Source organism: Melospiza melodia, chromosome 9, assembly GCF_035770615.1.
Source record: "Melospiza melodia melodia isolate bMelMel2 chromosome 9, bMelMel2.pri, whole genome shotgun sequence".
Classification (NCBI taxonomy): Eukaryota; Metazoa; Chordata; class Aves; order Passeriformes; family Passerellidae; genus Melospiza; species Melospiza melodia.
The window spans coordinates 23,956,120-23,981,278 of NC_086202.1; the positions used below are offsets into that span (position 1 = coordinate 23,956,120).

The window sequence follows — 25,159 nt, forward strand, 5'->3', positions numbered from 1 at the left end:
GAGCTCAGTGTGCGTTCTGTTCTCTGGGTACCCGCGCTGCGAGCACCGCGCTCCAGCCTGCCTGCCAGGAGGTGACATGGCTCCTAAGCAGGGAGGGAGCTCCCAGTCTGGCACGTAACAATTACTGACATAAATAACGGCAAATACCTTGTCTTTTTTTAACGATTTGGGGGTATTTTTGGATAATTTGGCAGCAGGATCACAGATGTATATTTTGTCTAAGACTTGATATGTTTCTTGATGCCTTTTCTTTACATGTATCTGTTATTCATTCACTTACATGAAAATGTCACCCTCCACAGGATTTCTCTGTAAATAGATTACAAAAGGAGTGAATTCCCGGTGCTCAGTTTTGTCAGTTGTTGTATTCCTGCTACTCCCGTACACTTGGATTCTCAAATCTCTCAGAATCGCAGTGAGAAGAAAAGGAAATAGTCATTACTATTTGCAGTGGTGGAGGGCTTTTCTAATGCTTTCCCTAAAAAAGAAAAAGGGGTTAGCAACTCGAGCTAAGACACTCTCGGCTGGTTTTCACTAGATATGACAACAAAGCCTGCTCGGCAGACAGAGCGCATCAGCAACCTGGGCAGATGGGTCGGTGACATTAATTAGACACTGGCAGTGCCTTTAGCAGGGATCGGTGGTCTCTTGCCATGAAAGGGCTGTTCCGGAGCTGGGGAGCAGCGCACCAGCCGGGCACCGTCTTCAATGTCCTCGTCTCCACCGAGCTGGGAATGCGGGGAAGGTACCACAGCCTGTTCGTGCTCTCAGCTCCACTTAACGCGTCAGGGGAGATGCGATGTGACTGTTTGTTTGCCCGTGTCCCTGTGTCACCAACAGCATTCCCAAACTACCCTGACGGGCGGGCAGAGCGCGGAGACGGCTCGGGGAGACGCTCCTCAGACCTGTCCCTGCGCTGTCCCTCCCCGGCCAGGTCACTTGCCCGGGCTGCCCCTGCCCTGCCCTGCCCTGCCCGGCCCGGCCGCTCCGTCCCCGCCCGCCGCGCTCCGGGTGCCCCCCCCCGGCCCGGTGCCGGTCCTGGCCCGGCCGCTGCCCTCAGGGCTGGGCAGGGCTGTCCCTGCTCCCCGGGCAGCCCCGAGCCCCCAGCCCGGCTCGCTCCCCGTGAGTTGCGGCGGTGCCGTGCTGCCCCCTCCTCCCTCTCTCCCTCCCTTCCCGCCGTGCCTCTCGAAGAAAGCGGGTTTTTTTCTGTTGTCGAGGAGCGTAAATCAGCTTCATCTAAAATCTCGGAAGTGCAAGTCCATCACATCTTCCTCCGAGCCGCCTGCTACACCTTGCGTGAGTCAGACTGCAGAGCTCCCGGTGCCCTTCTCGCTGTGCGGGGCTGCTCGTGTTCCCCCTGTCTCAGAGGCAAAAGCACAAGTGGAATCTGCTCACGCTCTCAGCGGTTCCTTCCCCGGTTGTTGTAGCAGTCGCTGACCTCCAGGCACTATGAATAAACAGCAAAGCTGGGAACAAAAGGAGTCTTCTGGCTGCCATTATCTCACATTAACATAGCAGACGCGCTGCGGTGTGAACAATGCGAGTCTCATTCGCCGATAATCAGCGAGTACCCAGGCATTTGGATTACCAAGGCAACAGGCAATGGTAGAATACTGGGTGGGTGTGTTTTTTATTGTAAAGGAGCAGTCGGATATGGAAACCCAGGTATATTGATAAAGCAGAGCAGAAGGAATGCCTGGTGGCAGGGGGGGACTGAGGGCTCGGGGTTGCATTCCGACACACGTGAGATAAATAAGACATGGATGAAGCAGGTCTGTGCTGTGAGATGCAATAAAGATTAAACTGCATTTGTCAAGCTGAAAACGATCATAAGATAATTTCAGCATTTTGTAAAAGGTAACAGGTGGCATGTTAATAGCAGGGCTGTTACCGGTGGATTTTGTAACTGTAATCTGGGCTGTAGTAATGCATTGCATGGTCTACTTGTGTGACAATAGAGCTGGGTGTGATGGTTTAATCTTTTTTCCTTTTATCAGATGGATGCTGTAGTCCCCATGTCAGACAATGTAACCCCCTCTGCTTCTTAGAGGCAGGAGTGGGTCTCAGCAGTATTTTTGTTTCTTACCTGCATAGCTGTGATCGTTTATTCCACATGGACAGAAATAAGTGGCATTATCTCTGTATCTTTGCGTGTGCACACACGTGTGCGTGGACATATATGAAATCTGTAGTGAAGCAGGACTGTGTGTGCATGCAGGGGAAATGTGGGGTTTTGCAGGTTCAAAAACTTAAGAATTAATCTAATTATTTGGCCTAATGCATTTTTCTAATTTCAGCAAGAGTTAAAATCAGATGCAGTAACTCCTGCTGAGCAGCATGAGACTAGCAGGCATGGCTCTAAGTGATGACACTGAGTGTGGAGTAAGGAAGCACAGCAGCGAGCGTGTCACAGCCCGATCTGTAGCAACCCAGTGTGAAATGGAAGGCAGCATTCCCGCCTTGTGCAGTCATAAGTCATGCAGGCCTCACAGGCCTTGTCACAAATGTAAAGAAAAAGTTGAGGGCTTTCAGTTTCCAGAGGTACTTTGTATCACCTGCTGAACTGCAGCTCGGTTTTGCTGTCTCAGTCTCCATGCAAACGTCCGTATTGTGCATATGCGTGTGGCTGCATGAATGGTTATTATCAATGTGTGTGTGGATATTTAAAAGAGCAGAGGCAGGGGGTGATTGCCACCTGCTAGCAGCAGGTGCCATCCAAACCACTGAGCTGATAAATGGCTTGTTGCCTTCACCTTTTGACTGCTTTGCCTGCATCTGCTCACCTAGAAGAGGTTCAGAGTGCTTCAGTGTTTGCATACAGTTTGCCAGAAAACAGCCTCCTTCTTTTTACAGTGAATTATGAAATTTTTAACTGCTTTCAGTCTTCCTTTTCATCCAGTACTGAAACAACACTTGAGGTAATTCTTTCTTGGTAGTCAAGGACTAGGTCTGGATCTGCTGTGCATTTGGAGTTGGGAGAATCAAAGCTTTGCAAAGAGTTAGAGAACATACTCATCTAGTTGGAAAGAGTGGAGGGAATCAACAGACTTGAGAAATCATGATGGGATATTTTTTGGAACTGTGTATTTTCTTTGTAAAATCTGGATGTTTGTAGTCACATTAAGAAGTAGAGGGAAATAAAGTCTTGTAGAGTACTTCCAAATTGGCTTTTTTCATTTTAAAATTACATAAAAACACCCAGTGGTTTGGATGGGATTGTGTTTTAGGTGTTTGCTTAGTGAAATGCAGGATGGTGCCCTGATTTATGCCAGTACAATGTAAACATCTTCAGATAATAATGCAAAATAGAGGAATGTATTTCAGGAACATGTGAATCACATAGATGGCATCAATCAAAAGCTAGTTCTTGCTAGCCATCTGAAGTCAGTTATTAGTATACAGACTGACTACACCACCCTCTTGCTTTCCTCATCTTGAATGTAAAATGTTTAGGGTACCTGCGCACAACATCAGCTTTTAGTTTGGTTCTGTACACCACGTGTGATGTACAGAGGTACTTAGTCTTTGGTTCCTTTACAATGTGTCATGATATATCCTTGCTGACTGTGAGTGGTCTTGATGTTCTTCCACGTTGGTGTCTCCTGGCTCTGCCATGTTCCTCTGTGTGAACAGACAACAGATTGCATAGAGTGATTTACAGAACCTATGGAAAACAAGCACAAAAGGCCAGGGGATAACTCGGTTAAATTTTGCAGTTTGTGGTTTTGAATAGTAATGTGTTTATAGTAACTGTGACCTGGACTATAAACTCATCTCAGGTGTTCAAGTTGAAACACATTGGCCAAGCACTGTAGGTGCATGAAGATGGTGCATGTATCTCAGGTGAGGAGATGCTGGCTTTGTTTCTTTGGAAAAGAATCTCAATGAAAAACAACAAGTCAGTTTCCTTCTAAATATCTAGTGGTTTTCACAAAGAAAATAACAGCAGATCTCCAAAATGTTTTTGATTGGCAGTAAGTGAAAATAAATTCTGGGTTTCACTTGTCACAGTTGAGTTTTCTTGAATTAATACTCAAGGCTGGGGATATTTTCGGTGGAACTTTGACCAAAAGGAAAAAAAATGCATTTTCTCTGTAATTTCTGACTAGGTTGTCAGGGATTCATAACTTATTAAGTCATACTGAAGTTTGCATGTTGCAGTGCAAATACTGAATTTGAACTGCCTTTTCGGTATGATATACTAAAATACTCCAGAAAGGACTTAGGCTACTTTTTTCCCAATCTTTTTTCCTGATTTCTAGTGTTAGATTCATGGTGGTGCCCTAATCAAGAAGGCTTACAAACTGACTCCGTGTTAATAAATAAAGCTACTCGAGTGGTGTTCTCTCAAGAAATCCAAATAAAACAAAAACTAAGCCTGAATGAAAGAAGCTAAACCACCTAACTTGTGAGACAACCCAGACATGAAACTCATGTCTTGGTGCTTCAATTATCTGGGGCTTTCTTGCCTGTTCTGATTGTGGGATTTGTGATATTTTTCCACTGCAGATGCATCAGGTTGTAGGGTGGAAAGAGGGGAGCAAGGAGCTTGTTTGGAAATTGTTATGGTTTTGTTTGTATTAAAGTAGTGTCACCTAGAGGCTCCAACCAAGAATACGGGCAGGGGGTGCTGAGCACCCTGAGCACACACCTGCCCAGAGGCAGAGCAAGGTGCAGACACAGAGAGGTGCCATCAGGCAGGGACAGATAAGCAGCCCCAGTTATGGGTTGTATTTTGCCTGTTCTGCTTTTTGGCCATGTGTTACTGCAAAGACGTGTTTGGCCCCTGTTGTTCTCTGAGACCTGACACCTTGTCATGAGATGCTCTCCTCTCAAGGTGTCCATGAGTGACAAAAAATGATGTGGGAGAAATGACAATCAGTGTTCCAGTAGCAATTACCTGCTCATCTTGGTGTCAACTGAGAAAGGATAGAGTTGGTAGATTTAAAGGTGTGAGTGAATTCTGTGTGTGTCAGCTACCCTTCGGGTGGGATGACTGCACTTCAGAGATGTTAGGGACCCCTGCAAAACTGCAGAGCTGGCTTGAGGATAAGCAACAGAAAGTAGCCATTGGAGGCCCAGTTGTGGGAAACTTGATTGTGGTTGGACTGAAAAGGCTTTTTTGGAAAGTCAGCACCTGGTGCAGTAGTTGGCAGATTTACAGTGTTTGAAACAGAGGTAGATGCTTTATAAAGGTAGTGTTTTAGACCTGGCCCTCTCAACAAGTGATGTGGAAAATCACCAGGAATGTGTAATTCCAGTTTTCACTCTCCTCCACAATATGTAAAGTGCCAATGCTCTAGGGATGCATGCTTCACTAAACCATCTGAATCTTTTCCTTCCTCAAGGAATGAAGACATGTAAACAGAGCATCAGATACATATACAATTGCTCTAGTGACAACATAAACATATTTAAAACACAGCAAATAATGCCACAAATCATGTATAAATTACAGCAATTCACTTGTATTAATTTATTCTACAAAGGTCACTTGTTATTAAGCAACTTTTATTAGAATTATCTGTCAGTCTCTGTCTGACATGAAGTCTATAACTTTTCCTTGAGACTGGATGTCTGCCTCCCTCCCTCCCTCCCTCTTTGCTCTGTGCCTAGTACTGGGATTAAGAGAAGCTTTTTAGACCTAACTACCAGTGTACTTGTTCAACATGAGTGCTATATTACTGGTGGGTTCAGTACATCTGCCAGTAGCTAAGAAATCCTTCCTCATTGCTTGATAGCAGTTTTGCTAGCTCAGAGTAGTGACACATTACTTTGAGAAATAATTTCCCTCCCTCCCTTCCTCTTTGCTCTGTGCCTTCCTCTGCTGTTTGGCCTTTAATGCTGACCAGTAGTATGTATAGGTTCATTAGCACTATTGTAAATTTAGTCAATACTCTTTTAGTGGGCTCCAGCTGAGTCCAAACTGACTCACTGCCCTCCAGGGTGCAGTGAGAGACTTAATTACCCTTGTACAGTTCAACAGGAACAATGTCATGGGCAGCATTTCGCTTTGGCTGAAGAGGTTCAAGCTTCTTTCTTTATTGGCTGCCATTTTCAAGTTTAAAGAAAGGGATTTCAGGATAATTCACAGCTCTGTGTAATAACAGGGGAAAAGCACTGCTCTTTGCAAATGAGAATTGGATTGGTCACGTTTCATTACAGTAACTTACATGGATTTTCCTTTGATGGTGGGAATATTCCTTTGGGTAGTTTTAAGGACAGAAATGGAAGTTGAAAGAGCAGAGGTGGAGGGACAAGTAATCCTCTAGTTGAGTGGCATGAGTTTCAGCATCTCTTACTGCTTGAAGCCAAGGAAGTCTGCATGTGATGGAGAAAGGGTAGGTATTGTATCCAGTATGGCAAAAGTTGTACTCTGACATGCATGTAATTGGTGATGGGCCAGAGTAAATGCTGAGGATTGCAAGCCATGAGATTGCCTTGGATTTCTCGTGGGGTGACTGAGGTGAAACTTGAGGGATGAGGTTTAGGGCAGTGAGTGGATATCAGGCTATTTAAGTTCATGTTCTGCGAGGCACATCTATCACTAGTTCAGTGTTGTAAAATTTTTGTGATTAATAATGTTTGAGATGTAACACCAGGTCCTGTGTTGGATTATGTGGTAGTCACGTGGTTCAATGTGCACAATGAATATTTCTCAACAAATCCATATCTGGTCTCTTTTCCTGGCATTTTTTGTGTGGTGCTGGAGGCTTTATTATTTGTCAACAATAATATTTCTTGTTGTGTGATTTCTTGAGGTGTCACCCATTTTAACTGTAATACTGTAAAAACTGAGTGATTTACTCAGTATTTATAATTAGGATTAAGTGACTATATAGTGTTTGAGAACCCAGTGTGGCCTTCCACTGAACAAATGATCTACCACTGAAAACTGTGGAGGAATGATACATGAAATCCTTTCTGCATGCTCTAAAGGAGAGGAATGGCTAAGAGGAGCATGCTTAGGAGGCAAAGAAAGTGAAGTAATAATTATAACTGCTTAAAAGCTGACTGAAGCATTGCTTGCTCTAAGTTGGAGTGTGTTTACAAACTGTACAGCATATTTGCATTAGAAGAATCTTTAGTGACTCTGTGGTTTGATTCCTGCCTGTCATTACCCTTCTTATTTACTCATACACTTGCAAAATATTTGCCTTGCTCCTCAGGTTTTATTACCTGTTCACAGCACATCAGTGGGGAATAGAGAGGAATGTCTGCAGTGAGCCCTTTCACTGCTTATGTCATGGAGAGAGCTTCTTTGTAGTCACTGAAGTGCATGAACACTCATATGTGCCATAAATATCCAAACAAATCACAGAGCAGACATCATCAGAAACAGTCAGAGAAGGAAGTAAAGTAGGAGGCATCATTCAGAGCAGGATAAAAGAGGAAATCTTAATAGCAGTCACAAATTCTGGGTTAGTCATCATTTGTCTCCATGCTGGTGGAGGGACTTGCATTGCGTCACTTGCAAATATTAGTCACTGAAGCCATTGTTTGAGCCTCTGAGTGAGAGGGGCAAGATTCTGAGAGAAAATATTTTAAAGAAACATGGGCTAGCAGGACTTAGTGGCTGCCAGGTGTTCAGTATGCCCTTATTCACACACAGGTTTATATGGATGCTGTCAGTGTGAACATGACATGTCACACATCTTACAGAGAATTATGGTTTACCATTAGTTTTCTCTAATAATTTGTTAAGGGAAATTATTCTTGTATCTAATTTAAATTTTTGTGTCATTTTATTCCTTGATTGAATATGGGTACTTTGAAGCCAATAGGTCAGTTCAAATTCACAGTTATGTTCTAATACATTGCTGGTGTGCTGGCAGAGCATTGTGGAATTTATTTGAAATTTCCTAGCTGTTTGTGAAATGTATTCACTGCTTCATTTACACAGTTGCTGCTGCTGTTATTGCATTATTTGTTACTCAGGACAGAGGCAGTTTTTATCACACACATGCACACTTTGTGCAGAGCAATTCCTTTCTTAAATGATTCACACCTGGCGTTATGAACAGGCTAAAGAATGAGCACAGGGGTAGTCCTTGATTCTGGCTCACAGCACAAAAGGAAGGAGTGGTCCAAGCCTGGAGCACCGTCTGGGGTCACGGGAGAGTGAGCAGGCTTTGAAGCACGTTGATAGAGTGCATGTAGAGCCTGTAGAGATTCTTTAGGCAAGTTAGCCCTCAATAGAATTTTTGGTGATAGCTGGTAGTCAAGACAAAAATGCAGTTCTTGATATAAAACACAAATCAATGGTGTTTGAAAATGAAAGAGCAATGTGTGTCTGTTAAATAGTATTTTTTAATATATATATATATATCTCTAGATGAGGAAGGATCACCTGAGTGTATGTGTATATATTTGCAAATTGAAATCTAATTTACAAGTTAATAGTACAAGACTGAGTAAATTTCAAGTGGAATGTGTTTTATGGTCATAGGATTGATAGTTACTTTCACTGGATTTAAGATATTTCATTAATTACGCTAAGTGCGTGCCTATCCTGGGCTCATTCTGAAACCACCAGCGCTTTTGTATGGAAAGAACTGTAAGAAATGTTTGCTTGTATCTGTGGACAAAGCTAGTGGAAAAACCCAATCCTCTCATCCACATATTTATCTGAAAGATGTGTTGTATATCTGCAGTTGATTTTCTAGAATGCTGATTAGCTAATACCGTTTTTGGCATGCAGCTTATCCATCGTGTGGGAGAACACGATCTGAATTTCAATTTACTTTTCCAAATGATGTTGAACTGATATTGCTTTAAAGGCTTTTCTGGCCATTTGGGGACCCACTGCAGACAGTGGAGCTGCAGTCTGGTCTCAAAATCTAATTGAATTGATATAAGGCAGCTGAAGCAGTGACTGTTGAAGAGTTTGAGATGAATTGCAAAAAAAATGCATGCTTCTGAGTAACTTGGTGTCCTTGTTTGAAACTCTGCCCCTGAATTTACTTTCACTGCTAACAGACCTTCTTGTGGTAAAAGCCCTGTGCCTCAATATAGCTAAGGAATTCATTCATTCTATGTGGTTTGATACAATCACATGGCTGTTAAAGAAACTTCATGCCTCTGAGAATACTAAGCTAATAGTGGAGGAAGTGTGGAGAGTTAAGGTAATGTCAGACGTTCATTCCTTTGTCGCCACCTGCAACTTTGGCACAGTTTAAACTTCCAAAATCTCACCCTTCTGAATGTTTGTTTTTGCAGTGATGGGTCTTTCCCTTATGATTCTGTTCCCTGGCAACAAAATAGCAACCAGCCTCCAGGCTCTTTGTCAGTGGTCACCACAGTATGGGGTGTGACTAACACCTCTCAAAGCCAGGTAAGCTTCATTTTTATGTCTCCTTCCCTTCAAATATGCATTTCTGCTAATGTTTGTAAAATGGAAGTTATTTTGGAAAATCCTCTTGGGATCAATAGCAGGATCTGTCTCCTTTGTTGTATATGATGCATTGTTTTCCCAATCATGTCCTCTTTGGTGGCATTGAACAAGAGGTGTCTGAGAGCCTGAGTCAGTCACTCCTTTGGCTGCACGCAGATGTCAGGCTTGGATTTACCTCATATTTTACACTGCTTGGTTTCAACGCTAAAAACATGGGATTGGGGTATTCCCAAACCTCTTGGGAATTCAGATTGTATGTTTTCTAGTAAAAAATTTAGCTTGATTCACCAAATGATAGCTGTTGATTTTACCTGGGGTTGTGTTGTATCTGTGGGCTGGTGAAAGTCAATACAAGTCTACCCCACACTGAGTTGCTCACTACCAATTTTAGTCTGTGTTCTTTCCAGTCTCTCCTGTTAGTGTTAACTTTGTAAAAATGTTTCAACATGCATTGGAGCACAAGCATGGGCTCTTGGCTCCCAGGTGAGAGCCATACTTCCTGGATTTTCTTTTGGTTCTCCCCACTCTTAACTCTCTTTTTCTTCTGTGTTGTATGTTGAATTGCACTATACAAAAAGAAGCAGCTTTTATGAAGAAGTTACCAATTACTTGTGATAGTGGACTCCCAGGGATGTGGTATAAATTAAGCATGCAGACAGTCTGACCTTTGCTCACACCATAGGTGAAAAGCTCAAAAAACACATTACCATCTTTAATGAGTGCAAATGGTACATAAATCTAACCTGTCTTTTCTACTTCTTTCCAACCATGTGGTGTTAGATCCCAAATAAAATTTTCTGAGGATTTTTTTAAATTTTAATTTTGCTAAGAAAATTGAAAATGAAATTATAATGGAACGAGCCATTTGAAAAAGAAATTATTCAGAGGCCAAGTCATATAGATATTCACACAACAGTAAGGTAAGCACTGGTTATGGTAAAATCTTCATTCAGTGAAACAAGAAGAGGAGACAGTTACAGGATCTAAAACATGTTTTATTTTTGTTGATTTCTTAAACAACTTAAAAGAAAAGGTATCCTATCTGGGAGAGAAATACCTGAGTAAACATGTTGGTCTATATTTGCCAGAAAATGAAAATATAGGTTTTTTTACACTTTAAAAGGCAAAAGGAAAGATAGAAAAATACTCTGAGTTTTGTCTGTCATTGGAGTACTGTAATGTTACTTGAACTCTTCATGGTACTTCAGAGGAAGGTGCAATAGAAGGAAAAGATCTCTTGCATGAAGAAAGAAAATGCAGTGACTCGGAAGGTCACTGCAAAGGAGTGGTGTGAGACTCTGGAACATGAAGCTTGGTTATAGCTATTCAGAGCAGATTGATATGAATGTCAGGATTTCGTGTAAGTCTTTGTGCTCTTCGAGGGAAAGGAGTGATCTAGGTTCACCAATTCCTGCTCTCAAATGCCTGAAGCTGTTGAGTTAGTCTTCTGCAAAAACCTGAGTTTCTTCCCAAGCAGGAGACTTTCCAGGAAATCTTATGCAGGTGATCCATGGACAGCCACACTTACATCTCCATGGAAATCATAGCAATTTGGGGAAAAAAATCCTTTAAACAAGCAAAACAAGTCCTTTTATACAGAGAACAGAGGACTCTTTTATAAGAAGCAATAAAAACAATCAATAGTCTTTTGTACATTACTTAGGGAGTCAAGAATAGGTTAAACTACTGAAATATGTTCTTTCACAGTTTTTCTATCTGTAGTACCATTTGCATTGTGCCAGTGGGACTGACTACTTCCAAGTTACTACAAACCAACCAACTAAACAAACAAAAAATCTCTCATCCCTTCACACCCCCATCCCAAAAAAAAAGCTATCCTTTCTTTTAGTCAGATGAATGGTCACAGCATGGTTGTAGCAGATCTTTCTCATAAATATTTGTAATAAACATATTAATTTGAGTTCCATCTAGTTGAAAATCGCCTGTTTGTTTGGAAATGGCAGAAGTAGAAATCACCAGGAATGTGCATCTAGATGTCAATGAGGTCTGTGCTCATTAGAGTTCAGAATACAGGTGGTTATGTTTTAATTAACAACTGCAGCAAATCAACTTAATTTGCTTGAAGTAGTTCAAGGTACAGCCCCTTACTCTCATGTTCCTTCTTGCAGGTGCTGGGAAATCCAATGGCAAATGCTAACAACCCTATGAACCCAGCAGGAAATCCCATGGCTTCTGGGATGACAACCAGCAACCCTGGAATCAATTCCCCTCAGTTTGCTGGACAGCAGCAGCAGTTTTCAGCCAAGGCAGGCTCCACTCAGCCATACATACAGCAGGGCATGTATGGCAGACCCAATTATCCTGGAAGTGGAGGGTTTGGTGGCAGGTAAGACATACTTCTCTGAGGTGGAAAATGGATGTAAATACTTGATAAAGCTTGTTTTAGTGACCTGGAAGAAGTGTCACGGGCTTATTTTAATTATATAAGGTCTCAGTAGATATTTTTTGCTGGTTAACTGAAGCACACACTGCTTTTATAGCTTTGGAAATCAGCTACCCAAACTGAAATTCATCACAGTAAATGGAAATGGCTTAGGTCAATCAATTAGCTCTAATAAACCCCCAAAATAAAGTTTTAATTAAGAGAGATTGTTAAACAGACCACAGGCTTAGGAATGATTAACATTTAATAAGGCCAGGATGTGAAAGGTATTGATGGTATAATTTCTACGTGCATATGGAGGAGTAAGCTTGGGCAAAGTAGTTTGCTATGCAACAGAATATTTCTGCCCAAAGACTTACTCCACAGCAGGAACTTGAAAAGAATCAGTAATGAAGATGTTTGTTAAAAAATATGGTTGTGTTGTGTATTTATTTTGGGGAAGTAAATGCTGCATTACTCATATAATCCAAAAGTAATAGCCTGGCATTAGTTATATGATGATTTTCTGTGTCTATACTTTGTAAACAGGGATGGTGAGGGCACTTAACTGAAACCACTATTTATGGTGCAAAGGCTGCAGAAGAGACTGCTGCTGCTAGCACAGGCAGTCTAGTGTGAAGAATATAAGCTTGGGACTCAGAGAGAGAGAGTTTATCTCTTCCTTCATCTTTCGCTGATCTACTGAGTGACCTTGAACAAGCCAAAAAGTTTCTTCAGCTTTGTATTAGCATCTCTAAAATGGACACAGTATATTGGCCCATATTTACAAAGATATTTGAAGTGGGAAAGGCGTGGTTTGGCTTAGGTTGGTTTATCTCAGGATCAATAGAAAAGATGGGCAGGAACTGCAGAACACACAGTGTGGGATCCAGTGGAGTCGATTGCATTGGGTCTCTCCTGGCCTTTCTGCTAAGGTTCAGGGAGAAATGCTTTTATGTTACCTTGAACACTTGCCATAATTCACCACTGAGGCAGATTAATGTGCTGTCTTGGAGGAAGTTTGCTGTTCCTGCTCCTGTGCATTTGCCCCTACACTACTGAGGAACAGAGCATTTCCTTTCAGCAGTTCAGCTCTACTTTGCAGGAAGCTACAGAGCTGCAAAGAAGTTCACTGCCCCCAAAATGAATGCTGGCAATGCCTTGCAATCCCAGTGGCAGCCCTGTGACTGTTGCACCTGGGAGGCAGGTGTAACCTGTAGATGCAATCCATGTCTCCTGTACACACCTAATTACCTGGCCTGCTGGCTTTCATTAGTCATTGATACGTGCTTTTGGAATAGCTCCAGGTGAGGATCACACCAACATTCAGAACAAAATCCACCAGGCACATCTTAATTCTCTCCTCCTTTCTCTTCTTCCCTGTTAGTTACCCTGGAGGCCCAAATACCCCTGCAGGAATGGGGATCCCCCCCCACACGAGGCCACCAGCTGATTTCACCCAGCCAGCTGCAGCGGCTGCCGCTGCTGCAGTTGCAGCTGCAGCTGCTACAGCAACAGCTACAGCTACAGCCACTGTGGCAGCCCTTCAGGAAACACAGAATAAGGACATGAACCAGTATGGACCGGTAAGAGAGTTACCCTTATGTCTCCATACCTGCCTGAGCTGGGCCATTGCAGGGAATTGGCTTCCTTCTCACTCTTGTGTTTGTTAGGGTGCCTACTGTATTTTTTTTCTTTGTTCTGGTGCATGAGCATGGTTAGAAGTGCTTATGAGAAACTGCTGGAATGTGTGTATGTAGGTATGAGTCAGTCCCCATGTTTTCCCAGTAAAACTTGCTTAACTGTATTTTGAAGTTTAGGGATTGCCTCTTGAAAATAATGAAAGATTTCTCAGTTACAGCTGCATCTGACATGAAACATTATTGCTGTCTTTGCCAGCCCTCTAAATTTGAGTACCTAGTGAAATGTTCTAGAATCTTGCAATAGTTTTGTAGTTCTTGGACAGTTGTTTATTTTGCTAACTGCAGTTGGTTATTTGGGTTATTTCCCTTCAAACAGGGAAACAACAATAGAAGAGAGATTTGGTTTGTAATAATGTTGTCTATATGGGCAGCTATGAGAGAGATGCATTTCCAGTGATCCATAACTTCTAGCCTGTTATGACATCATGGAATAATTGTTTTCTTAAAATAAACAGGGGCTTGATCAATTCAGGTTTTTCCTTCTTACCTTTTTTACTTCTCTGAATTCTGAAGTGTAAGAGTCCATATGCCAGGTGATGAAAAGCACAGGGTCTTAGGAACTGTGATGTTGTGCTCTATTTGCACAGCCAATCTGTTACCTTACAGTTCTAGACCAGCCAGATGAAACAATTAATTCATCACCTTAGGCTTACATCTGTCTTCAACTCTTATGCATTTTATAATTTTTATTATAAATAACTTCACCGCCCATCAAATGTTAGAGACCATTGAAGGAAAATGCGACATAAATCCTCCCCTTCTTCCCTTCCCCAAAAGCATGTTCAGCTCCCTCTTCCCATTTTATAAATGCATGTCGCATTTTATTCTTTTTTTTTTTTTCTTCTTCTTCCGTTGAAGGTTTGTTCCTCTTTCCAGATGGGTCCAACTCAGGCTTACAACAACCAGTTTATGAACCAGCCTGGTCCTCGTGGTCCTGCTTCCATGCCAGGCAACATGAACCCAGCAAGCATGGGAGCAGGGATGACACCTTCCAGCATGAGCGGGCCACCCATGGGCATGAACCAGCCCCGGCCTCCTGGAATGAGCCCCTTCAGCACCCATGGGCAGAGGATGCCTCAGCAGGCCTACCCAGGCCCACGCCCCCAGTCTTTGCCTATACAGGGCATAAAGAGACCATACCCAGGAGAGGTAACAAAAGAAATGATCTTTTGTGAACACTGTTCAAGTGGCAGCATACTGGGTAAGGTGTGGTGCACATCCCTCTAAGATAGGTGCATCTTTGTTCCAGCCTCGGTAGGAGTGCAGCCATTAAAATATTAGCAGAAGCAGCTCTTCCTTTTTAGCTTCTGAAGTGTTCAGGTTAACCCTTGCTGTGTTAGTCCATATGATGGTTACTAAGTCCAAGAAAGGCCCCAAACCAGAATATCATTCTAAGATTCTCATGCTGACTTCATAGATCTTAAGCAGGGTTCCATCACATAAGTGGAGTCTTTTAATGTGGCAACTTAGAAGAGACACTGAGGGTGAAATAGTTCATTTTAGCCCAGTAGATATCTGATCTGCATTTTCTTGGATGGTTTTATTTTTTTAATCAAATACAAGACAGACATTGTACTGTAACACCAGTAGTAATAGCAGTAATTTTTTAGAGAAGAGTTGCTTTCCAAACTTTTTCAGTGTTGATTTTCATAGTCACTAAGATGAATATAAATAATGTTGACCTCAAATCCCTCTCTGTCAGCATTTATCTAATACCAGCTTCTGTGGAGTGTGATAAGGTCCCATGCTGCTACAGGAGATCTGCATGGCTTTATAGGCAAAATTACATTGCCATTGACTTGTATTATGACAGGGCAAAACACTTAGGCTCAGATTTTTAGAGAAATTTAGAAAACTGAAGATGTAGACAAATGAGCTTTTGGAATTGAAAAGCACTAATGTGTTTTATTCTTCAAGTTAGCATGAATTGGGCAGTAGAGGCTTTTTAGGATTCCAGCAGCTCCCAGCATCTACCCACACCTAAATGTTTTTACAAATCTAGCCATCATTTAGTAGCTTCAGAGATCATTTCCTGGTGAAATTCTGTATTCAGCTGAGACTTCAGCAGCAAGTGTAGAGCTCTGAATATTATGATACTGCCCTGGCAATAATTATGGTACTAAGAGTTTATAGAAAATGCACAGCAAAGAGGACCGTGGCATGCAGAAAATACAGAAAACATTTCTGCCTGCTCTACAGAGCTACATTTCTTTCCTGTTCTGCAAACTGTTTTTTCTAAATGAAAAACTAATCAGAAATAAAAAAGGGATGTGCTTTTGCTGGAGTTGCATCTCTTAAGAGAACTTGTTTACAAGTAAGTGAAGAAAACACAAAATGTAGCTTGTTCACTTGATTTTTCAGATTTCATATTTTAAGGATGGCTTTAAATCTGTTTTTTGCTGCTTCAGAATCAGGTTTTTAATTGTCAGTGAATGTGTTCATGTTTCCAACAAGTCGGTTCTGAACAGTCCCATAAATGTTGCTTGATTGATGGGCTGGAATTTTGCAGATGATGTTTGCCTATTTTTTATTGTATGGTTCCTTTATGGAAATGTCTTATCATTAAGACATTTATTTTTCAAATTGACATTCTACTACCCTTGGAGTTCCAATTTTCATTACTTCAGTTCCAAAACCACAGGGCAGTCTTAGCTAGCACTAGCAAAGTGCTTAAGACTAGTAAGAACTTCTCTTTAGCTGTTAAAGTATTGCAGAACACTCTGGCAAGAGGCCAGCAGAGCAGTTGGGCTGAAAAGGCAGGCGTGGACAGCACATCTTCTGTGCTCTTGTCCCTTCCAGGGTTTTGTTTTAGTTATTTATTTATTTAACTTTTTGTGCTTCCATTCTACATCTGAAAAAGGAGCCCCAGGCTTGGGTGTGGTAGCACTTAAAAAACACAGAATTTTTGTGAACTTTGCATCTGGTTGTAATTCTGGTTTCTTCAAGCAGTGCCCTTTGACAGTGTTACAAGGCTGAGTGTGTGTGCCTTCCCCCCCCTTTGGTTTACAAGATTTTTATGCTTTTAAGAAGTATTTATCTGAAGGGGTTTTGTTTGTTTTGATTGTGCTTCTGAATGCATGCTAATGATCCATACAAGAAAGCTGCTTGTATAAAACATGGCTTTGTGTTCTTGCATCCCTGAAACAGCCGAATTATGGAAACCAGCAGTATGGACCAAACAGCCAGTTTCCAAACCAGCCTGGTCAGTACCCCACGCCCAACCCTCCGAGACCCCTCACATCTCCCAACTATCCTGGACAGAGGATGCCAAGCCAGCAAAACACAGGGCAGTACCCTCCTCCAACAGTCAACATGGGGCAGTATTACAAGGTAGGAATCCTGAGATTATTACTTTGTTCTGTTCTGGTGGCCACTTATTAATGAAGTCATGTTAATGATTTCATAGATACTGCTTTTATGTAGTTCAGGGTAAGATAGAAAAAAAAAAACACCCAAATTTTTACTAGTGTTTTGGGTATCACAGAATCAGTCAATCTGCCAAGTTGCATTGCAACTTCAGAGCAGTTCATAAACAAAATTGAATGTTGCTGCAGCTCATTAGAGGCTTTTACAAGAAAATGTTGGGTTTGCTTTAAAAATAGCTTGTGAAAAGAAGTACCTAATGGGATTCAGGTGTAATGTTTTCACCTATTTGTGGTCCCCTGCAAGAATGCAAGCATGGAAATCTGTAATAAACAAGTTCCACATTGCAGCATTCCAGTTTTGGACCTACAGTGGTCACTGTTGGATTAAGCCAGGCCAAACTTAAAAGGTGTTCCAGCTGTGGGTTTCACCTTTGAACTGAAGTTTCTGTGACTTTTTCCAACCTCTTCCTCCTTTTTTTTCTCTCTTTGTTCCCTCTGTGCTCTTGTTTTGGGCAAGAACTAGAGTTGTTAAAATGTTGCCTAAAACCTGTTTATAGATACATCTTGAGCACTTTGTATTCTCCAAACTGAGGTTGCACTGAGGGCCTGCTGAGCTTTGCCACCTTTGAAATGCCCACAAATTATCTATTGCACACAGGTACTCCAGTGAGTATAAAAATGGGGAGGACCATTGATCTTCTGACCTGCTTAAAGCATTAGCTGTTGAAGTATCTGGACTGCATTCTGAATTTGAATGTAGGCTGAAAGAATCTAACTTGCACATTGTTGTTAAATTGGAATTGTTTGGTGTGATTCACACAGAAAACATCATTAAAAAAAGAGAGAAAGCAAAACCCTTTTCTGTAGAGCATCTGTTCTGTGTGTAGCTGTGCTGTCCACTGTGGTACCCAAAGGAATGCCTGTTGGATCATGGCAGCTTTTGCAGGTCACTGTCAGGGAAAACATGAGGAATAGACTGATCTTCTGTATAATCATTCCAGTGCAGTCATTTATGCTAAAGTAGCTGCGGAAGATCTCTGTCAAATTTTGAAGTGACAGATTTTAAATATATTTTACGTACATTTATTTTAGATGGGGTTTAAGTTTTTTGTTTGCCGGATACTCCTGACAGGGAATTTGTTTCTTTACAATGAATCCCCTGTATTGTATTCCAATATTGACTTCTTTGGAAACAGTTAGGAAAAAACAGATCTTGTTAAAAGGCAGATTATCCTGGTTAGGGGGAAAATTCCACTATCAAAACCTGAACCTTTGAATTGTAGTGATTGTGCAGACAGTAACTGTGTGTGCCAAATATAAAAACCAAAGATGGCTGGAAACCTGAATGTTTAGGTTTCAAGTATCTTAGGTTAGCAGAGCAGCATTTAGATACAGAGTCAGATTTGAAGTCATAGTTCTTGGGCTATCTGTGAAGATTTTGGTTTTCTGACACTCTCCTGTGTTTCTGCTTATGGTACACAAGCCATGCAGCTGCAATTCTATTTAATGTCAGCTTCCTTCACATCAGGGTTATTGGTTTATTCTGCTGACTGTAACCACCTCCTTAATTATTATAAACTAAAGCAAAGGTGTTTTAATACATAGCTACTATTCATACTTAACTGTCCTTTTTCTATCAGTTTGTCTTAGCTAGCAGCAAACTAGGAACAGAATCAAATTGTAGGTGCACAGAACAAAAAACATCCCCTGACCCCCAGAGCTTTAACTGTGAGTAGAGGAGTTGAACAAGGATGGAAGGAAGGACAGATGGAAGTAAAAAGGACACAGACTGGCTAATTGTGTGTCTTTAGATTTACTTTTTTTTGTGTAGGCTTCTGTGCACCAGGGCTATTTTGTAAGGAAGGCAAAGGGGTACAAAGGGCTGGGTGGGCTGTGGCTCAGTGGAAAAACTGAAGCAAATGGCTGGTTGGTTTTGGAAAGAGAGCATTCAGAGGAACACAGTAAACCTTTTAGCAGCCTTGCTTGTATCTGATCATTGCCTGAGTTAAGCTGGCTGGTCTGCTGGTTTCAGTTCCTGCTTTGCTCTCCTCGTGTGCCTCTTCCTTGAAGGCCTCCTGGGACATCCTGTGGTTTCTTCTCCAGAAACAGAGGGGCCTCCCTCCCTTGTCTGTTGTCTTTGATATTTGATAACAGTGGTGTTCACAGGGCTTATTGTTCTTATTTCAAGGCTGCAATAACAATGTGATGTTATTTATTTTCTAGCCATCAAGGCCTGTACCTGTGGCAAATTACCCTCATTCACCTGTTCCAGGAAACCCCACGCCACCCATGACACCAGGGAGCAATATTCCTCCATACCTGTCACCCAACCAGGATGTCAAACCACCATTCCCACCTGACATTAAACCAAATATCAATGCTTTACCACCACCTCCAAGTGAGTAGCAAACAGAATGCCCCTACAGTAATTTATTGTTCCTCTATTCTCTGCCACATGCATTTCAGAGGCTGGAAAGTAGCTCTGCTTGCTGCTCTGGGAGAGGCTGGAGTTGTTAACTGGTAGCAGGTGGCATGCACAGTGTAGGGTCACTTGGGCCAGTGGACAGAATAGAGAAACTCTGCTATGCTCTTCTAAAATATAATATCAGAAAAATTCTTCCAGGTTAAACTTGTAAGGATGTTACTCCAGAATTATTCCTTTAATATGCTTCCTGAGGAGAAAACACTTGATTTCATGTTTTGCTGTGTGTGCTTTGTAGGCTTGTTTATTGTATGAACTTTCATTTGGGCTGTTTTGTTCAAGGGCAAAGCCATTCATTGAACAACACTGCAGAGTAGGATAAAACGTGAATATTTATAGCAGTGTCTCTATTGTGATCCATACAGGCTTCTTAGGAATATTCAGTACTGTGCCAGAAATTGATATATGTTCCTTTCAAAGCCACTCAACGTCACCGCTACACTTGGCTGGGAACAGGGCAGGAATAACAAGATCTCTCTGACTGGATACTAGCATGAGATGTTTGAGGTTTTGAAGTGACTGATGAACAATGGGAGCTATCATTTACTAGGGAGCTGGGAGAACCTTATGTTTTCTATAAAATAACTGCTGCTGCATTAGCACTTTGCAGCTCTGGAGTTCAGGATAGCTGAGAAATCAAGTAGAAGAAGATGGGCTGCAGTATTATTTGGGCAAGAACACAGGATTTAAAGCCATTTGGACTTCATAGATCAGCTGTAAGTTACCTCAAAATCTCCTCTTATGGGCTCAGATAGTAATTGAATACCAGTGTCTGGTCATCACATAGTTTCAGCTGATGAAACTGTTGAAACTAATTGGGTAATGTTGATCCCTGTTCAAAGCAGGGAAAACCAACATTATCACAGTTTGACATTATTAAGAGATTTGTTTCAGTCTTCTGCCAACAGAGTAAGCTTGGACACAAAGCCTATCCTGTAATAAAAACCAGGAATTCTTGCCATGCCTGGTTTCTGTTGGTGGCTGGAATGCTATGGCCCTAATGTGAAGTAGGTGACAATAGCAGAGGCTCAGTTTGAGCCTTGTCACTTCTATCAGTTAGACGACAGAGTTACTTCTGATTGTATTTTTGTGTGTGTGTGTGTGAGCCTGCTAAGTTAGAGCCAGTACAGATCACTGTGCCTTTGTCCCTGTTCTGTATAAATACACACGTTATTGTTGCACTGCAGATGCTAAAGGGAAAGTTCACGCCTTCTCTCCCTCTCCGATCCCAGCCAACCACACGGACGAGCTGCGCCTGACGTTCCCCGTGCGGGACGGGGTTGTCCTGGAGCCCTTCCGGCTGGAGCACAACCTGGCAGTCAGCAACCACGTCTTTCACCTGCGCCCCACCGTGCACCAGACTCTGATGTGGAGGTGAGCTCAGCCCTGCCGAGGGGGCTCAGGCATCCCTGAGGGAGCAGTGCCAGCCCACAGGCACTGCGCTTAGGTGTGCCAGGAATTTCACTTCAAAATTGTAGCCTGGGTAGGAAGAATGTCCTTTTCAGCTCGCAGGCACTCGCGCCTGTCATTTTCCAGAGACAACACATTCTAAAATGCTTCTCAACATGTATTGCACGTCCTTGCTGATAGCTCCTACCAGTGTCTGAAAAACCACTGCAACCATTGCATCCTTCCTGCTCTGGCTGGAACAGGAGTGGTGTTTTCCCTGACCCACACCACTGCAAACTTCCATCTGGGAATCTGAAGTGGCCCAGGTGCTTTGTGATCTCTGTAGTGTTAGCTCTGCAGGGCTCTTAGAGTTTATGCCTAAATTAAATAGTGCAGAGTTATCTGATAAAGAAGAATAACCCACTAAGACTAAGGACCTGATTTAGAGGCATCATTTGGAAAGACAAGTGCTTAAATCCTCCAAACTTGAGAAGCTAACTTCCTAAATTCCCCTGTTCTCTGACTCTACAAGTAAGCACAGCTCAGAAATGTGACAGCATAGGTTTCCTTATACAAAGGCTTCTGGTTTTCCCTTGCAGTGAAGCCTTATTTCCAGCACAGAGGAATATTTTTCCTTGGTGGAACTTTCCTGTATTTAATGTAGATCTGTGTAAGTGATTCTTGGGTATGTTTTGATTGCACCATGTTCATGGAAGGGCCTTAGATCAAATGACAATCAGAGCCTTAACTTTTTAAAAATTTATATATTTTCAAATACTACAGACTAATTTTGTCTCCTTGTTTGGTTTTTCTCAGAAAGTGTCTCTGTGTTTCTCCTTGCTGAGCCAGGATAAACCCTGCATTGTCTGAGCCTTTCTGTGTGCCTTGTGGAGGCTGGTTAGTTGCTTGGAGTCTTGCATGGAGGTTGCTTACAGGTGTAACTTCAGGTTTTGGTTTTTTTTCCTATGAGGATCTTCTTCCCATTCACTGGAATCCACTGGAGATTTGTGTTTTCCTGGTGTGGGGAGTGTGAGGTGGGCAGAGAGATGCGCTCCCTTCCCTGGCCCAGGACAGACTCTGGTTCTAAAGCTGAGGCTTGATGCAGGAGTCCTTGATACCACAGTGCCCCTGTGCCCTGAGGGAGCCTGGGGGCTGGGAAGGAGGGAGATTGCAGGAAGACCACATCCAATAATTAACACCTAACTTTGAGGTCAGTTATTGCTTACTTGCATTTCATTATCGTGGAGTACTCGCAGCACGGGGAGTTTTGGCAGTTATTTGCCAGTTCTTATTAATAAGTAATCACTACTGGGGATTGTGCTGGCTCATTCAGTAGATTTATAGTGCTGCACTGAGGCATGAGGCTGTTTCTTAATATCTGTTCTTTCTTTCTTCCCTCACCAAACACATAGCCTTTATTTAAACTTATTTTAATGAAGACTCATAGGTAAACTGTGCTCAGGTCTGCTGTTTTGAAAAGCCTCTTAATAGTGGGGAGAACGGATAGTCCTGTAATGAAGTCATTTCACATTAAGCTCAGGGCTGGATGGATGCCAGAAAAATGAATTAGTCACATGTGTGGATGGATTTTGGTTTTTATAGAGAATGGTGGAACCGAGCCAATTCTCAATATTTTTCTGCTAGTTAAAATATTCGGCAAAACCTCTCACGTGCATACACATAATGAATAGCAATGCAAGTGTGTTTCTCCCCATGGGAACCTCTCATGGTTACGAGAAACAGAAAGGTTGAAGGCAGGGAAAATGTCTCCTTGAAGCTGGTTCAGCCTTCACACTGCTGTGCTGTTAATCATGTCCCATGGTGGAGATGCTGTGTGCTGAGGGCACAGGGCTGTCCTGAGCTCTGTCACCCTGTGACACTCAGCAGGCCTGCTCACCTTCCTGCTTGCCTCATATATCAGAGGTACCCAAGCTTGCTCCCCTCCAGGATCACTGTGCTGTGCTCTCCTGAGGTGAGAAACTGAGTGGAACTTGCACACTGAGCTTTCAGAAAATAGTTAATAAAAGAATGAAAAAAAGCCTGAAAAAACTTCATGCAGATGGCTTATGTTGAAAGCTCAGGTAATTTGTATTCTATAACTTGCTTTTTTAAAAACCCACATGTTTGTGCCCACTGCTAAATCTTGATGTTTTGGAATCCAGAAAAGATGGTGTTGAGTCAGATTGAAATCTTTGTAAGGAAAATGGCAGTTAGGATGTTAATCTCCTGAATGAGCTGCTCCTCTTGGATCTTACAAAGATATCTTCTTTCAGGCAACATACATTGTTCAGGAATGTACATTTAAAGTTAGAACAATAAACTTTGACCTGTCTTTTGCTGTCAAGAACAGCAGAATTCTGACATTTCAGTTCAGTTTTCTATGTTCTTTTACATTTCTTCTTGAAATTACTCATTCCTAACACAAGGTTAACATACATTTATGAAACTAAAGTCATAGTCTCTACCCACTTAATTTTTAATTAACTTCATCTCAGCCTTTTCATTTTTTGAAGGTGTTATATAACTAATTTCTGAGGAGCTAAATAGTGAGTGGAAGTTATCATAGGGAAGGTGGGAGGAATTCATACCCTGAAAGAAGGTCCAAATTGGATAGATTTAGTCCACAGCCATGTTAATTTAGAATCACAGAAAACTGATTTTGGTAGGGAGTAAGATATAGGAGCCATTTTATCTTAGTTAATTTACTTGTTCTAAGGCAGGATTAGCTGTATTTGTATTTTTTCTGACATGCATTCATTCAAATGTTTCTTTGAGTGCTCTGAGGTAGTGAAGAATCCAGACTTCCAGCACAACCATTGCAGCATATTGGTTTCTCATTCTTAATTCCTAAGACAGGAAGGACCTACCTGATGTTGACCTTCTTTCTGCAGGATCACTCCATGGTCTGGGTTTGCAAAGAGGTTTGAGATGTTTCCTTGAAAAGTCCTTTAAAATTGTTAAATAGGAACAACTTTGGGTCATGCTTGCATCATTAATTCATCGTGACTTGCTTTTGTTCGGGGCTTTTATGAAGGAAGTGTGTTATATTCTCAATGGCAATAATTCAAGAAAAATAATCTGATTGATCAAGAAAAATGTTCCTAGCATAAAAACCTCCGCCCTGTGCAGTGTGAAAGCAAAGTTAAAGGAAGATTTATTGGTTGTTGTGCAGGTCTGACTTGGAATTGCAGTTTAAGTGCTATCACCATGAAGACAGACAAATGAACACCAACTGGCCAGCTTCAGTCCAGGTCAGCGTTAATGCAACCCCACTTACCATCGAGCGTGGTGACAACAAGACATCTCATAAACCTCTGCACCTAAAGCACGTCTGCCAGCCAGGGAGAAACACCATTCAGATTACAGTCACAGCGTGCTGTTGTGTAAGTACACCCCGCTCAGGGCTGCAGCTGCTCATGCTGACTCTGCTATTTACAGCAGTTTGCAAATGTTGCCTTAGCTGAAAGAGCCTTACTCTCGTTTTTTTTCCATGCCTTTTTCTGGTAAGGTTTTTACTTAATGATGTTGACACAGTCAGAGTGCTAATATGGAAATTTTTGCTGCTTAATTGTTGCAGAATGTAGTGGCGTCCTTCCAATGTCTCTGACAAGGTTCATGGTCTAGGGGAGGGAGTTTTATCTCCTGCCTTCTCATGTGTGCCTGTGTAACAAGGGACCTGAAGTCTGTTGATGTAGAAGTAGATGATTGCAATGAAGCCTGTTGATGGTACTAATTTCATTTACATAGTGTATTAAACTATACAGCCTTTGGTTTGTCATGAAAACATCAACATTGGTGCTGGTGATGAATTTTCAGTACCTTTTCAGATGAAAAACTCATATTCAAAGATGCAATCTAGACCACTCAGCTTTCCCCTTTCTCCTTTTCCATGGGTTAGTTGCTCTTGGGGATGAGTACTGTATTTTTAATGCAGACTGTTCTGCAAATCCAGTCAGAGCTTCTGACTTTTCTCTTGTCACTGACAATAAAGCAAGCTGCTAGCTCTCACAAGGTCATGGTGTGAGGCACTTTGACAAGAAGCCATCCACCCATTTTTCTTTACTTCACGTGGATGTTTCCCTGCATAATGTCATTTGTCTGGTGGCAAAGAGCAGGGGCCAGCATCCTGTGAATCTACAACGAGCTCTGTGTTGGGTAAGAAGATTCAGATGATTCCAGGCACATCAGTTGCAGATTGTTTTCACAACTTCCAGCGTAGTCTGAGGGCAGGCAGGTAGGCTAGGCTGTGTCAGACAGTCCAGGGTTTTAAAAATAAACCCTGAAGTCAGAGATTAATATGTCAGCTGAACGTATACTGAATATTAAGGAGGGAGAAAATGCAGAAAATCCTTGCTTTTTTAAAGCCCTTCTTTACATTAAGCGTGGAGTAACTGCACAGTGTGCAGAATATCCATAAGGGAGCGTGTGTGCCCAGCAGAGCAG

General features: G+C 42.0%; 1 protein-coding gene across 10 annotated transcripts in view; it reads left to right on the forward strand.

Annotated features, from left to right (window-relative positions):
- The window catches only part of ZMIZ1 (zinc finger MIZ-type containing 1), a 337,962-nt gene that overhangs the window by 292,948 nt on the left and 19,855 nt on the right, over positions 1-25,159 (forward strand). For 6 of the 10 annotated variants that reach the window (XM_063163882.1, XM_063163881.1, XM_063163886.1 and 3 more), the window contains 8 exons: positions 9,220-9,334; positions 11,524-11,741; positions 13,165-13,363; positions 14,339-14,629; positions 16,628-16,810; positions 19,069-19,243; positions 20,515-20,701; positions 23,889-24,099. In XM_063163882.1, the coding sequence (XP_063019952.1) occupies positions 9,220-9,334; positions 11,524-11,741; positions 13,165-13,363; positions 14,339-14,629; positions 16,628-16,810; positions 19,069-19,243; positions 20,515-20,701; positions 23,889-24,099 (1,579 nt within the window). Of the gene's footprint in view, positions 1-1,213; positions 1,618-9,219; positions 9,335-11,523; positions 11,742-13,164; positions 13,364-14,338; positions 14,630-16,627; positions 16,811-19,068; positions 19,244-20,514; positions 20,702-23,888; positions 24,100-25,159 lie in introns of those variants that run through there. The other 4 variants (XM_063163889.1, XM_063163885.1, XM_063163884.1 and 1 more) reach the window with 4 other exon arrangements.